Raw genomic sequence first — 15,992 nt, forward strand, 5'->3', positions numbered from 1 at the left:
AGTAGCGTGAGTATGGTCTATTTGCTCTCATAACTACATTTCAAGTCTCTTGTCGCTTTTGATAAGGTGGCTTTGGAGTCAGCTAAGAATAGTGTCGTCAGGAAATCCAGAGTTTAAAGGAATGAGAGGTGAGGTCCAGGACGGTTTCTACATTACAAGCCTATGCTCTTTTACATGTACCTGGTCAGGATTGTGATGGTGTAACCCCTGACCAGAATGGTTGGAAAGCAACATGAACATTTGTTTCCCCTGTCACTGAAGTATACCGTGACCCAGCACAGTATGGATTCACTGGCGCTACATCCTGTAGTGGCATTTTATGGTAGTAAGGGATGTCTAGGGCATGCAGCAGTGGTAGCAGATGCTGTTCGCTAGTGTGAGCTGTCTCTTCAATTCTAATATGTAGCATTGCACTTGATCAGCAGGCAGATACTTATTCATATGGGACCAGTTGTGAAAGGCACATAAGTGTATGAATAGTTGAATTATACCTATTTTAATAAGCGTTTCAGAGTCCTTCTCATTCTATATTGGTACTTGAAAGATGTGTGCATATGTCTGTAGGTCTGCATATATCTAATCTGAAAGGAAGTCTCACACCAAGGGTTTTATAGTTAGGTACTGTCAAAGATAAAATTTCTGGATTTTACACAGAAATAGAATACTTTTAAGACCCAATTTTAAGTGTGTGTCACTTTTCTCAGGAGAAAAATAACATTGTTCAAACAGGCTATTTTCAACAGATTTACATTTTACTAATGTATTATAATACCACACGAAAGACCATCCTTGGGATTCAACTATGGTTGTACTAGTTATTTTACTGAATGTGTGTTCAGTTCCCTTTATGCACTCGCAAAGGTCTTGCAGCTTTATCTCCCCCTAAAAAACACCTGAGAGTTGCAGTAGAATAGGAATAGTGTTGGAGGCAGGCTGAAAGTGGGGAAAATATTTAGATTGAAGATGAACTTTAATTCACCTTTAATCATGAACATAACTCCTCATGGAAATTAAAACATCAGAAAAATGTGTCTTAAAACTGGGACCTTCAGCTTGGAGTTGTCTCTTTTCAGTGATTTGTTTGCCAAAATTTTTGTGATATAAACCAACTTGGTACATACAAAAATCTCTACCTCTATGTCAAAAGTAGGATGTTCCAAATAAGATGGTTCTAGCATAAAGAAGTTTGTTACCATTCGGTTTAGGTAACTGCACTTCTTTCTATTCTCTACAGTTATATTGGTTTATTTAGAGACCACCCCGCCTCCCCCCCCAAAAAAACCCAACAAAACCCCAACAAACAACCCCAAAACCAAACAACCCAACCTGTTTTAAAAGTTTCATTTACTAGCTCATCTCCATGCTTTTTTAAAAAAAAGTTTGAAAGAATCTGAATGTTTGAAAATCCCATAAACAGTTCTGTATTTCTGATGATGCTATACACAGTGAGTGCATACTATAAGATGATAAAAAAATTTCAGGTAGTAGTCAGCCCCCTCCCGGTTCTTGTAAATCTTGTAAATCTTAAATTGCAAGTTCAAAAACAGCAATAAAAACTTGAAATATGCAACCATTCCAAATATTCATCAGCAGAAACAAACCGTGGACATGTATGAAATATGACACATGATGTGTGAAGCAATACAATTAACATAGCAGAGATGAATCAGACAAGTTTAGAATCCCAATCCTGTGAATTCTTCCCTGTGAGCATAGCTAAAAATTAGGTAAGAGTTTTAACCACTTAAGTCACAACTGTGCAAACACTGCTAGACAAGGGGAGGCCTAAATGCTCCACAGGTTCTGAAATCTTGGACTGCTTTGAGAAAATGGACTTGCTGAAACAGTAACTCACTGAAATCTCATGGTATTCTCGAGCGGGAAACCTCACGGCAGAAGATTGCGGAAGAACTAAAGAATACTTGTTTTGCTCTCTGTATGTTCTTGTCTGAGAAGCACTTCTGAAATTGATTTGCTTGTTGGGTTTGAGGTAGAAATTTTTAGATAGTGGTATCTTCATTAAATTCTTAATTATGTTTTTTCCCTCCTAGCCCATCATTCCTATGTTTACACAAAATGTTCGAGAAGGCGTTAGGACATTAGGAGGAATAAGTAAGATATTTTCTATTTTTCTGTAGTTTATTTTTCCATATATGTTTAGCCTATCTCTGTAGAAATAATCCCCATATAAATCTGAGATTTGACACAGCCTTGTTTCTGGAAGTTTGCTGTCCCGTAGAGTTCAGAGATGTTATTAAGGTTTAATGTCAGCATTAGATGTGGTATTGGCTTATCTAAGTTACCCTCCACATAAGTGTGCCTTTCACAGAAGCAGTAGAAGAGAGGGAAAAAAAAAAGCCAGAAAAAGGCAAATAGATTTACAGCACTTTTTTCCTCAACTCCAGGTTTTCTGCTGTCTGTTAAGAAGCAAAGCAAATAGGGTTTTGCGACTGACACATAATTTCTTTAAATGTCCTCCTAAAGCTCTGTGCTTACACCTCTACCTGCACTTAAACTTCAGATGGTTTGAAATATATTTTATCTGTAGTTGGTTTAGTATTCAGCACTAAACCACAGGTCCTTATAAACCCCGTCATTTGCCTGCTCTCTTTTCTCATCTCTATGGGTCTTCTAGCTAGCACACAAATAGATGGGTATATGAAGGGTCCACTTGCGGGATGTTTAGATGCCCACATCTCTGCTGATCTGCTAGTGTTAACCCCCTGGTTTTTTATATTTTCCATCTAGCAGAAAGGGCCTGAACAGTCTCCTCCCCACCACATGTTCTGCCTCAAGTATGGCATCATCTGCATCAGAGGACTGCAGGGCAAAGCACTTCTGTCCTCCTCTAATTAAAAGCCAAGGCATCAGATGTAGACGTGCAGAATAATTCACACATTCGTCAAGTTATACAAAAATATACAGCAATTAATTGTCGCTGTGTTCAGGAGGATCTTCTCAACCAAGCAGAAATTGAAGCCCATATCGTTCATGCTACTTGTATTCTAGCAGAGGTGCTACAGGAATTGAGTTCTGTTGATCACTGGAGGTGTTACTCTAGTTTCAGTGGGTTTGGAATATTCTTTATTCTTATAGGTCATGTATAGAAAATTCCACATCTTGGACAGTAAGGATTTTCTTATGCCAACATTTCAGTTAATGGAATTCCTTGTCTAAAATTGAGACAGAAAATATTAGTACCCATTCTGCAAGGAATCTGTTCTGAGTGTATTTGGGCTAGATTCTTAGAAGGTGGCATGTGGGGAAGATAATGTGTCCTCTTACAGCTGATCAAAATACCTGTTTTTTCTCTCTCTTCATGTTGTTTCACTGCAACTGGTCCGTGATCTGAAAGAGCAATCCAATGTTTTAGCATGACCGGCCTTTAGGCTAGGCAGATAAGACTGTTTTAGATCCTGTAGACCTCAGTGGGACTGAACAGAACAGTCTTCCAATACTGGTTTTTTTATGCTAACCTGTAAAATTAGCTGGACTGTAACCTGTATTGTGTAGCATTCCCTTCTCCAGAGAGGTAGCTCCTGGATTTTTTTCCTTTTCTTCCTTCTCTTTGCAGCTAGTCTTTGGAGGAGAGATTTCACACCAAGTTAGGGTGGAAACAAGTCTGATGTTAGCATTAACACAGCTTTTAGGAAATGAAAGTCAAGGGTAGACTAGCACTTGAGATGACACACTCTTTGAGAATCTGGGTCAGGGGCTGGATTACTTGACAAGCCAGTTTCAGTTTTAAGATATACTGGGGAAAAAAACTTTACAGAATAATCAGTGTCTCTCCTCTTTTTTTTTTTTTTTTTTTTTTCCCCCCCTCTCCTCCTCACCCTTCCTTTTCCTTCTCCTGCTTTCCTCCTTTCCCCTAAATCTTTTCACATTAGAAATACTTAGGTCACTATATGAACGTATAAGATTGCCAATAGTTCCTCTGTACGGTGGATTTCCAGTCAAGCTTCGTACATTTATTGGAGAGCCCATTCCGTATGAACCAAATATAACTGCTGAAGAACTCACTGCAAAGGTAAGATAGATATGCATATACATATTTAAAATATTGACTGTTGTGACAGAAAACACTGGAATATTCTTGTCAAGTAATTTCTGCCTTGGAGCTAGTTACAGAAGTTGGTGGAATCATGGTAAGCTTTGGACTAGCCTAACTCTGAACGCCCTTCTTAAATGCTATCTTTATTACCACGCCTTGCAGATGTTCTAGGCCTTTTAAAGTCAATACTGCACCCTATATTTGCTTCAAGAAACAACTTTAGGGACTGGAGAAGTTCAGTCAGATAAGACTGCTCTGAGTTGATAAAGACTTAAGTACTTCACCCAGAGAAAATGTTCTGATTCTTGGCCTTTTCAGAAACATACTGCTGAAGTCTGTCAAATAGAGCAAACCTGTGTTCATAAACTGTTGAAATTCAATACAATAAAAAAATTAAGGTAAACCATTTCGCTGTATAGTGTGTTTCCATTTCTATTTCCTCCAACTTCTCACCCAACAAAATTAACTTTTGAACATTCCCCTAGTTCAGATTTAGGTGGCTTATAGAAAAGATTGTCAGGTTCTCATGTTCATTCAGTTTATTAATAGATTTCACAGTGCACAGACTTAGAACAGTTAAGTGATGGAGCAGTCAGACGGAGGGGGCTGAAATGGCCATTTTTTAAAGGTCCACAGATGGTAACTTTTAGCATTCAGAAAACTTTGAGAGAAAGAGATTTTTCTTCTTGACCATGCAGGTGTCTCACCTCATCTGATTACTCTGTGATTAGATCTCTGCAAAATGACATCTTAAAATGTTTATCTCCATTATTTTATGCCCTGGTTATGGAAAACTGATTGTTTCTTCTGGGAGTTCAGTATGACAGGACTTCAGAACTGTTTGCTTTCAGGAGAGAATGTATGCTTAAACGACTTTAAAACATGATTTGGCATCTTTACCTTTATGCCAACCCTCGCTTGTTTCTGACTTAAGTGCAAATTCTGCTAGATAAGGCACCTAGATTGTGAATCCCTTAGGCTTCTGGTTAGTGATTTTGAACTTGTATCTCATGTTTCAGGCTATGGCACAGTATGCGTTTTCCCATTATGTGTCGAAGAAAATTAAGCACCAATTTTTGACCTAATGGAAATTTTAGATCTGTAGAGACACTTAGGACCTGATCTATAAAGAGATGTGGGCAGGAACCTTTGCCTAGGACTTAACAATTGATCATATACTTCATAAAAACAGTGGGAGCTTGTACCAAGAATCAGTTTTCTCCTTGCTGACCACTGGTTTACAAAGACAAATAGTTCTCTGTTCTGTCTCTAGCCTTAAGAATTCAGCAGTCTGTGCTTCTCTAGGCAGATTAGGAAGGTTACAGCATGTACTCACCATAGCTTTTGGATGTTGCCCTGGTTTTGAATGTTCCCCGTAGAGCTTTTATCTAATTAGAATAGCTGCTATTACCTTCTTGGCCTGCTATGTTTTGGACTGAAAGTAAACACTGCTGTCACATGCAGTTATTGTAGGTGTGGTTTAAGCATATGCTTTACAGGACCAGTTCCTTCAGAGGACTTGGGTGCAGGGATAGCTACTTTGTAGAAGCCAAATGTGCTGAGACACAAATTGTGTTTCCTGTGCTGCTAATAAGCAGGTGTAGAAGCAATGTTCTTGCATACTGGAAGTGTTACAGATGCAAACCTGGGCATAGGCAGAAGTGCCTGAGTTGTAGTACAGCACACAGGTGCTGACATGTTTTATAGATCTAGGTCTCTTCATTAATTTACTCCATTGTCATTTTACTATTGCGTATCACTGACAGAGCTTGTAAGCACAGCTACCAGGGATAAAAGATAGTTTGTTGGTCTGTTTCTTGGCAGTGATTCCGCAAACACATCTTGTGGGCTTAAATATGGAAAAATAGTGTTTGGAACTTGCAGTAGTTTGTGACATTTGACAGGATAAAAAAAGAGCTTAGAAATTGTGTTAATGTATGAACAATATAAAGATGACTTAATCTGACAAAAAACTTTTCTCTTTCCTTACAGACAAAAGCAGCACTCCAAGCTCTAATAGAAAAACATCAGAAAATACCAGGAAATATATTTAGGGCTTTAATGGAACGATTTCAAACACAAAAGAAAGAAGATTAAGGTCTTCTGAATAAAATACTATTTAGGTATAATATTCTTAGTTATATTTGTAACTTATTCATTCTTCTAATAATAGGTTTTAAATTCTGCCCTAATGATACTGCTGTATAATTGAAGATACAAGACACTCCCTTCCCCTTCCTCCTATCCAGTATCAAGCTCAGGAACCCAAACTTCAAATCATTTATAATGGAGCAAAGTTTAGTTTGTGATAAATGCATTCCTACCTTGAAAGTGGTTGGTGGTTGTGTGTGTGTGTGTTTTGGTTTTTTTTTAATGGCAGCGCTGTGACTCTTTATGTATGTGGTCTCTTGTCTTTTTTTTGTTTTGGTTTGTTTTTTTTTGTGTGTCGTTCCCCTACTCCCTCCCTCCAGGTTGCTCTTTAACCTGAATGTTAGACCTGCTGAAGAGCTAGAGTCTTACTGTCTTGATCATAATCACTGTAACTAGGTTTCGCAGGCCAGATTAATGCCATACAGCATTTATAAAATCTTTCTTCAGGTTGTCACTCTAGTGCTGTTGGAAAACAGTCAACTTTCTATGGTCTGTAGAACCACAAAACCTATGGTGGAAAGTGTTTAGTTTTACTGGGTGAGCTCAGAAAGAGTTTGGAGGGGTGAGAGTGGATTAGAGAACTGCAGTGAACCAAATAAATTTGTTACTGGAAACCACTCCGATGCAGTGAACGAGAACCCTACAGCACAGGTGCTGTTCCAAGCCGAGCCACATTGGATATCGGGCCTTGGGTAGAGAGCTGTCCTGTATACTTCTCAGTGAATCTGCAAATTCTCCTTTGGAAGTATGAGCCAAGCATTTAAACTTTAAGAAATGGAAATGAGACTACTGTTTAGTAACATGAGCTTATAAAGCTTTCTTTTGAAGGAAAGAAAGAATTAGCACAAAATTCCTTTTAAGAGTAGTAGTTCTTTTGAAAAACAGGATATACGTTCCCAAATACCCTTTGAGTCTAGTATATGCAAACTGTTATATATATAAACTGTTAAACATGCATATTCTTTAAACACAGATATTTACATAAGTTATTAAATCAGGGTTGAGAGGCAAATCCTATATATTTTTAAGTGAAAACAATTGAATGAACAGGAAAGAATTGCAGGCTTGAGCTTTTGTGCACTTACAGTAAATTATACTTTTTCTGAACTAAAGCCTATGCTTTTATTGTCCAAACAGGAAATATTTGAAATATTCTGTCTGATTACCAGCAAGTTTAATCTCCAGTTCTTAAGTTAACATCTGGGTACTCTTCAGTTTTGGGATGAGGACAAATTCCTTAAGACAAAAGAGTTTTTTGCCATATTACATTGTCTCCTTTCAATATTGTTGGGGTTTGACCTTTCCTTAAAAGAAAAAACAAAAACAACAGCCCCCCTGCCAACTTTTGAAAGTTCACTTGTATTCAGTTTAGTATCCATTCCTCCCACTATTTAAGCATGTGCTTTGCTTTATACTAGTGAAACTATATAAGTGCATGTGGATGATGCCCTGTGTTAGAAAAATACCACTTTATGGGAAGGAGTCTATAAATTATGGTTTGCAAAAAGCTTGCTTACTTCATGATGTTACTTTATATCAAAAGGATTTTATGTGATGTTGAATTAAATTTTTTAAAGCTTGAGGAAGAATTATGTTATGTAAAAGCAAATGACCATTCTGAAGTTCTTTAAATGACTTGGGTTTTATTTGAAGGCACAATTGTATTCTTTTAATTTATCAGAACGTTTTTAAAAATATTGTGTTAACACAGTATGTCATTAAAAGTGATAATGCCAAATTCCAGCATCAGAGTATAACTTAAGTATGACTTTGTTTTTACTGGCCATCTTGAGGAAAATGTGTATTACTTTATATAATGAAATTCTCAAAGGCAGCTGAACATATTTTGTGTTGAGGTTGCATATATGTAAAAGAAAACTCAGTCTAAAAGGCTCTGTTAGACAACAACAGACAAGTGCGATCTGAGATTTTGTAAAATTTATTTTAATAATGTTGACTGTTTGATGCAGTTTTGTCCCTGTAAGTATTGAAAGATGAGTATAAAAAAATGAAGGGCAGTATTGGTACTCTTTAAGTGTTCATATTTGTATAGGCCTTTCATATTTATTACTATATATAAAAAATGTATAGAAGACCTTTTTTTTTTTTTGATAAAATGAATTTGAATAAAATTGACAACTGGAATAGGCTTCTGAAGTTTTGCATTGTGTGTGAACTAAATGAAATTATACATGGCCTGCCCTGCTGAACCTTCAGTGGTTTTGAACAGCACGTAGTACCCTCGAGAAGCTCTTATTGCTGAGTGTCTGAATAGGGGTGGAAGGATCAAAGCCCCCAAAGGAATGAATTAAAGGAAAAATAATTTAGACAACAGTGGAGTAAAAGATAAAAGTCACATAATCAAGTGAGTTTTCATAGTTGTAATCAGTGCTGCAGGAGGCCTTCGCAGGCACTGCAATAAGATTCCACAATATGTCATAAATACTGACTAGTAAGGTTTATTGTTAAATATTTGGGGTGCGAGTTACCTACTTCATTTTGTTGAAAAAGGGAGCAGACCTGCAGACTCTTGCAAGTAAGGTTATAGACCAGGCTCTTTCCTTTCAGCTGCTTTGGTTTACTGTGGGTCAGGCAGAAGTATTTAAAGGAAAGTTTAGCAACAGCAGACTAGACCGCTGATTGCCTGGTTGGCCTTTGGATATGCTGAAGATGCTCCAATTTTCTCTATACAAACAGCATAACCAGGATATGCATTTTTAGGTTGTTTGGAGGTAGAAACAGACTGACTGCTGTACTAACAGGTATTTGTCATTATCTCTCGGCAAGACCCAAAACTCCTACTGGCCAATTTACTGTCCTCTTGTGTAACAGCAGAGCTCAGTCTGAACATCTATTATTAGGATACTTCCATGTGAAGTTAATCACTGCAAATACAAGGTAGAGCAGTTAATCAGCATTGTCAACACAATTGTGTGATTCATCTGGTCTTGGGTTTGCTGTAAAAGTATACCGGTAAGTTGCTCCATCCTATTACTCCGTAAAGAAAGATAGAGCTATGGTGACAGTGTGCTAGCTCTACAGTGCTTAATCCTTATTAAGCCTGTCATAGAGGCTAGACTGCTTTTTTTTGTGTTATATTTGCACCAAAAAAATTACGGTACCAAAAGTAAACATGGAAGTGCCTGGAATTGCTACTTGAGTGTAGTAGCACAGAAAATATATGTTAAGCAAGATAATCCTCCAAAACATGTCTGCTGAAACTTCACAAGGCAATATGATGTCACTTTCTTAGTTCTATTCACTTTATGTCTGTGAAGGTCCTTGCCAGTGACAAAGATACTGTGTTTCTACAAAACGGGTCAGTGATGCTAATGCATTTTTGTATATATATATATATTTTATTTTTTTTTTGGATTCAGAACTAGCCAAAATGAATGGTAGTCTCAACACAAATCACAAAGATGGTCAGAGGGCTGAAGCAGCTGCCCTGTGAGGACAGGCTGAGAAACTTGGGGTTCAGCCGGGAGAAGAGAAGGCTCTGGGGAGATGTTACAGCAGCCTTCCAGCGCCTAAAAAGGGTTCTACAAGAAAGCTGGAGAGGGACTTTTTACAATGGCATGTAGTGATAGGACAAGGGGGAATGGCTTTAAAGTAAAAGAGGGTAGATTTACACTAGATATGAGGAAGAAATTCTTTACTATGAGGGTGGTGAGGCACTGGGCCAGGTTTCCCAGAGCAGCTGTGGATGCCCCATGCCTGGAAGTGTTCAAGGCCAGGCTGGATGGGGCTTTGAGCAACCTGGTCTAGTGGGAGGCGTGTCTGCCTACGGCAGGGGATTGGAACTGGGTGATCTTTAAGGTCCCTTCCAACCCAAATGATTCTATGACACTTCTCAGCATGAGTTATTTGCAGTATTTGCTTGTCTGGTTTTTTTGTTTGAGTAATTTTGTTTTGCACAGATGGTTGCAAATTTACCACTTACTGCCTCGAATTTTGTCACAGCATATACTGAGTGCATACCATATGTTGCTTCCTGAAACATTTAAAAATTGTTATAATGATCTCTTCATGTTAGAAAATAGGTCACAAAAGTGTAATAAACTGTTGAACTGTAGGGAGAATTTTTTAAAAAACAAAAGCGTTTGCTCGCACTTCTTGCTTTTGCGTGTGTGTCTGAAACATTACAAAAATGTAAGATGCCATTTGGAATTAACATCAGGCTGCATATATAAGGCAGACCCAATATTTTTTCCCCACCACGGAGCTGAGTTGGCTGTTGTAGAGCAGATCCTATTCCACCAGGCCTTGTGTTGCAGCCATCACATGAGAAAAAGCCCACCACTCCCTGCTGTCCATACTAGTTACTATAATGAGAGAGCGCAGCATGATTCTTCAGATCACCTTTGGCTCCTGTTTTCTAGCTAAAACCGCTGCATGATCTGGAAACATGAGATGCCAAAGTTCTAGCAAGAGACGGGGTGTGAGGGTGTATTGTATTATTTAGAGAAGATCATAAAAGTAAAAAAAAAAAAAAAAAAAAAAAAAAGGCAAGAAACGGAACCATTTTTACCTAATTCCTTTTAATGGGAAACAGAACGTGCCAAACATCAAGGAAGATAGGAATTCACAATTTTGGGTCGTCTTTACAGGGAATTTGTGGCATATCATTTGGGATGAGTCCTATTACAGTTGTGACTGATATTCATATATTCCAGACTTGGGTTTGCTTTTCTTCCAGAGGTGTTTCTTATGGTCAGGTGTATGCTCTGCTCAGAGCAGCTCCAGTCTTTCCTTCAGTTATTTATTAAGTGGGAACAGAAATGGAGACCCCAATGTACATTTTTTAGTTCTCTTTTTGGTTTATTTGAAGTCTACCAAAGGTACCTAGAAACATTTCTGGGCCCCTATTTCAACTGCTGTGATGGAGCTGCCAGCTCTCCAATCACTTCTTTACTCCTTAATTTTACTTTACTTGAGATTTCTCCTTACCATGTAAAAACCACTCTCCTGAGCTCCACCAAAAAGTTTGAAGTGTCCTGTCTATTCAGAAATGGATTAATTTTCTTAACTAGCAGGCACAGCAGTTGCAGGCTTGCTTGGTTAATGTTTATTACCGTAGATTTTTACGTTCCAGACAGAATTTTTGGCATCTTGATCCTGCTTTGTGACAACAAGGTTGAAGGAAAAGGTCTGACTGCAACTTGGCTTAGTTTCTGAATGCATTAATGAAAATATAAACCAAGCCCTGCAGCTGAAACAAGCACACTCAAACCCCAGACTAGTTTTGGAATCCTTATTCTGGGCAATCGGGTCACATTTATAGAAACAAAACTTCCTGACTCCTTTTCCTCCTTGCAAAACCTGGCACCAGCACAGGAGCATAGCAGTAATGATGGCATTTCCAGGACCAAAGTTACCAGCTGAGCCACAGCAGGGGTGCTTGTTTGGGAGGAGCAGCCTCAGGAGAAGATCTCAGCAGCCCTTGCAGCCTGCCTGGAGCAACCCATAAGCCAGTAGACTGTAGTGGAAGATATCTAGTAGTCAATGCTGCGTTGGGCTTGCTTGTCAGGCAGCAGCACATCAAGGGTTGTGATTTCCCCTCAAAAGTAAGCTAGCAGCCATGCTTGCTATCCATTTCCTCTCTCCGTCACTGCACTGGTCTATATCGTTTCCTGAAGACTCCCCTGGCTCCCCATGTTGATACCCGGGGTCATTCAGGCAAGGCTTGAATCACAGTAAAGCTTTGCCTTTGCAGGCGGCGAAGCGAGCCTGAGCCCCCGGCAGATGCAGCGCTGAGGTTCGCCCTGCGGCAGGCACACGTGGCATGGCAGAGCAGGCAGGGGAAGGGGCAGCAGCCAGGCTCACACAGCCACCCCGTTTGTAGTGCCTCAAGTGCCCTGAAACACCTTGATCAGCCCAAGGCTGGCTCAGGTGTGTTGAGACAGACACAAGAAGTTACAGCTGAGGAGTTAATGTGGTTAAGTTCTGGTCTTCATGCGCATCCCACCACCACCACCTTTAAGATCCCCACAGAGATGAAACCTTGTAAGGGAAGACTGCTGTTCTAACAGGTGAGAAAGGTTTATATAAAGAGCCTGTGGTATTTTTCTGCCATATGTACAGTATCCACAAATACCATTTCTGGGAGGCAATAAACTTTCTGCATAGCAGCTATAATAAATGAAGCAACAGACACTCTTACGCTATGCAATTTATTCTGCCCTTCTGGTGCAGCAACCAGGTCAATACGTAGATCTGAAGTTGTGCTGAAAACGACACTTTCAAGTTGCTTTGGTTACTCCATGCCCAGTGCCTCATTTGCAAAGCTCTCTTCATAAGCCAGTGGATGTACAGCTTGACAAGCAGTTAAAATCGGAGGATGGCTTTTGTTGCTTCTGCAGCAGGGTGAGCCAGGAGAGCCTGGCACGTGGGCAGCTAAGCACCCGCGACTGCCCAAAAACACACTTCAGGGAGCAAAGGGAGTAGAGAGATGACCTAAAAAGGCAGCCAGAAGATCTCAGCTGTTGGAATGCATTAATCTGTCTTACTTTAGTTTCTTAACTCTTAACATCTTCTGACCATTAACGGCTGTGGGACCAGATACTGTCTGACTTTATTATTTACACAGCAGCATAGGTATGTGTATGCATGTGCATGCGTGATGCCCTGTTTCTTCAGTATAAACAGGAGCATGGAACCTACTTTAGCTGCTGTTGCAAGGCAAATAGCAGACCTTATTATTCAATCCACCTGAGCTTTGCAAATGTCAAGATGATATCGTTCATGCTGGCTTTGTCATCATGCTTAATCATTTTTTATTAGCTAGTGAACCAAGTAGTTTCTGTAGATGTGCTGATTTCTAACAGATCGCCTCTTCAAACTGTGCAGCCAAACACGGATAGCAAGCAAATAATGATTTCTGGAGCCCAAGCGCCTAATTTTAATGCAGATTTCAGTAAGTGTAGGAACTGAATCTATAGGAATATTTTAATCAATGAGGAATTGGCCCGTCTCTGAGGATTTGAGCCCCATTTCCAATGTGTAAAATAGGAGACAGCATCCGTGTTAGCAGTGTGCTCACATAGGGTCAAATAAAGCCAGAAGCACTCAGGTTCCAGAATAGTGCTGTCACCTCAACAAATACTTGCAACACCAATATTCCCGAGCTCTAGAGTGAAACACAGAGGATAGCAGGTCTGACAACGAGGGAAACAGATATGCTCAAATATAAAGGTGCAATTTCACCTGTAGAGGAGGCAACTCCTGAGAAAGACTGACACTGGGGCTGTCCTTCAGAAGCTTTACTTCTTTGGCAAGCTGTCCATTTTCAACAGTCCCTCCACCCTTCCAGGCAGCACTCCAGGCAAGAGACAGCAGTGGAGACAGGTAGTCAAAGGAAAACACATGAGCCTGTAGTGTTGGCTCTTTTGGGACAGAATGAAGACCTGCTTCCATCAAATTTAATCAGATTTAATACCCAGCTGCTGGGAACAGCTACAGTTTTGCAACTGGGGAGACGAGATGAGGTTTGGCTGAGCACAGGTAGGCTGCATAGGGAGAAGGTGGTGGTGATTCACCCCAATATGAATGTGCCATTGTTGGGGTGGGGCAAAGTCAATTTTAAGAGGTGCAGCAAGTGTTGGCAGCTGCATGAAATAAATGAATAAATCAATTGAAAAAAACACGACTGGCTCTAGGTAATTCCTGTGTCCATGACCCAAGTTTCCCTTCCTGGCACCCCATATTGCTCTGTGTGTGTGCTGGGTTTACTTTGTATTTCAGCAGAAAAGCTGAAGGTGTATTTCTCCTGCTTGCTTTACAACAGCCTATCTGGAATGGAAATGTTTGATCCTGCACAGTGTGCTGGGCTGTTGCCTTGCCACCCCCCCCACCCCCCCACCCCCCTTCATTACATACGTAATGCTCCATTGTTTAGTGAGCAGTGCTGCCCCATTACAACCATCCTAATAAAAATTCACCAATTTTAGCTGCTGTCAGCACAGAGATGGGTTAATATCTAGCAAGGCATGTTGTCTTAAGTTAGAAAAACTGTCAAAATGCCAGATGGCTCAGTGTGGCTCAGATAGTGCAGTTACTGCCTTTTTTAAGATGGAAGGAAACCTTTTTTTAGATGCCTGATCCCAAAAAGACACTTGCCCTGGCCAGCCTGAAAGCAAGCCATGCCTGCCTGCCTTTAGGAGTTAGGTCTGCTCATTTCACACTTACAGATGCCACAATACATCGCATGGAAAAACCCAGACATTGCATCACCTCTGCTGGCATCTGAGGGCAAGTGAAGGAAGGATCCTTACACAGGGAAGTTTATGGCATGAAAAGAGATGGTTTGCTAACATTCTGGCCTGCATTCTTTGATTTTTTTTCCCCAGGCATGTTGGTTGGAAGTTTGCAGCCAGTGTTTCCAATGTCAGAAACAGTAAGGGCATGGAGAATTCAAAAGTGTTGCTGCCCTGACACAAGGGGAAAGCCACACTGCTGAAGCAGAGGTTATTCCTTTGAACACTTCAGCTGAGCCTCTCTGAGCATTCACACCAAATACTGCATCCACACCCTAACAGCTTGCAGGAAGAGCTCAGCTCAGTGCCGTGTACCGTCTAAGACAGCAGCAATGCAAGGTGGCACGTAGGGAGCAAGTTATTCATGCAACCTGATGTTGGTCTGAAAAAGCCAGTATGAAACGGTCCTCTTTGCAGCCTCTGCTTAAATTCAGATGTGTGGGACCTGGAAAGTGCCAGGACATGGGGCACTGCCCTGTGATAGATAAAAGCTGAGCTCTGGCAAGGCAGCAGCTGATGGTCCCCGACTCCATTACACACTCTCCCTACCCTGTCTGACTGGCTGTATCTCCTTGCTGGCTCTGCCTGCTCCTGCTACACAATCTGATCTGTACACTTACACCCTGACACCTAGGCACCAGAGCCTTTGTATATTTGTACCGGGCAGTTGCAAGATAAATAACAGAAAGATCCTGAGCCCAGAAGCTTCTCCACTTTCTTCCCCATACACCAGCTGCCTTCATAAGAGGCAGAGCATCTCCCTTGAGATCCGGCTTCCTGTCTGAATTCGAATGACACCTCTTTAGTACTTCTTTTGAATCGAGGTAGTAGATAATGCAGAGCAAATTACTGTTTCTGATAACTCAGGTCTCAGAGAAATGTCAGATAAACTCTTCAAGGCAAACTGTAATGAATACAAGACTTTTATGTTCTTCCAAGATTTTTTGTTTTTCTCTAAGGCTGCCCTGTTTTTTCTTCCTCTTCCTTTAGGAAATATGAGAGCTATGATCTCAAAAGATGTTGTACGTGTGCACACAAGAAAAAGTACTCCAAAGGATAAAAGTGCAACCAAATACTTTCCCTTCTTATTCTAATTCTCCTTCAGGCAGAAATAGAAAGAAAATATGCCATCTCTATGCACAGTCAGGAGCATCCTGTGGCATAGGCAGTGAGTGAAAATGAATTCTCTGTGCAAGAAAAGTTAATTAAAGCAAAGGTTTTATGAGATCTGTACTCAAAACAATATTAAAAGAAGTTGAATTTAAAATTGATGTTTCTCATGTCCTACTTGCACATGCCATCAGGGGAATGGCATACCTGATTGGAAATACAGTGCGGTGCCTTTTCAGCCACCACTCGGGGAGGAGATGTGCCATACTGGATCAGATCGTTAACCCATATCTCCATCTAAATCAAGGCATGCACTGGTGAGAGCTGCAAATTCCTGCCAGACAGCTTATCCTTGTGCAATTCTATTGGGCTGCATGGTGGGTGAGACGAATCCAGACCAAGCGGCAATTTCCCTGTGCTGA

At 40.3% G+C, this 15,992-nt stretch overlaps 1 protein-coding gene across 5 annotated transcripts in view; it reads left to right on the forward strand.

Annotated features, from left to right (window-relative positions):
• The window catches only part of LOC130146035 (transmembrane protein 68), a 28,616-nt gene extending 13,011 nt beyond the window's left edge, over window positions 1-15,605 (forward strand). For 3 of the 5 annotated variants that reach the window (XM_056331666.1, XM_056331661.1, XM_056331662.1), the window contains 3 exons: window positions 2,052-2,112; window positions 3,891-4,030; window positions 6,047-8,354. In XM_056331666.1, coding sequence (XP_056187641.1) covers window positions 2,052-2,112; window positions 3,891-4,030; window positions 6,047-6,151 — 306 coding nt within the window. In that variant the 3' untranslated portion in view covers window positions 6,152-8,354. Of the gene's footprint in view, window positions 1-2,051; window positions 2,113-3,890; window positions 4,031-6,046; window positions 8,355-15,450 lie in introns of those variants that run through there. The other 2 variants (XM_056331663.1, XM_056331664.1) reach the window with 2 other exon arrangements.
• Window positions 15,606-15,992: the final 387 nt, after the last annotated feature.

The sequence above is a fragment of the Falco biarmicus genome, chromosome 3, assembly GCF_023638135.1.
Source record: "Falco biarmicus isolate bFalBia1 chromosome 3, bFalBia1.pri, whole genome shotgun sequence".
Taxonomy (NCBI): domain Eukaryota; kingdom Metazoa; phylum Chordata; class Aves; order Falconiformes; family Falconidae; genus Falco; species Falco biarmicus.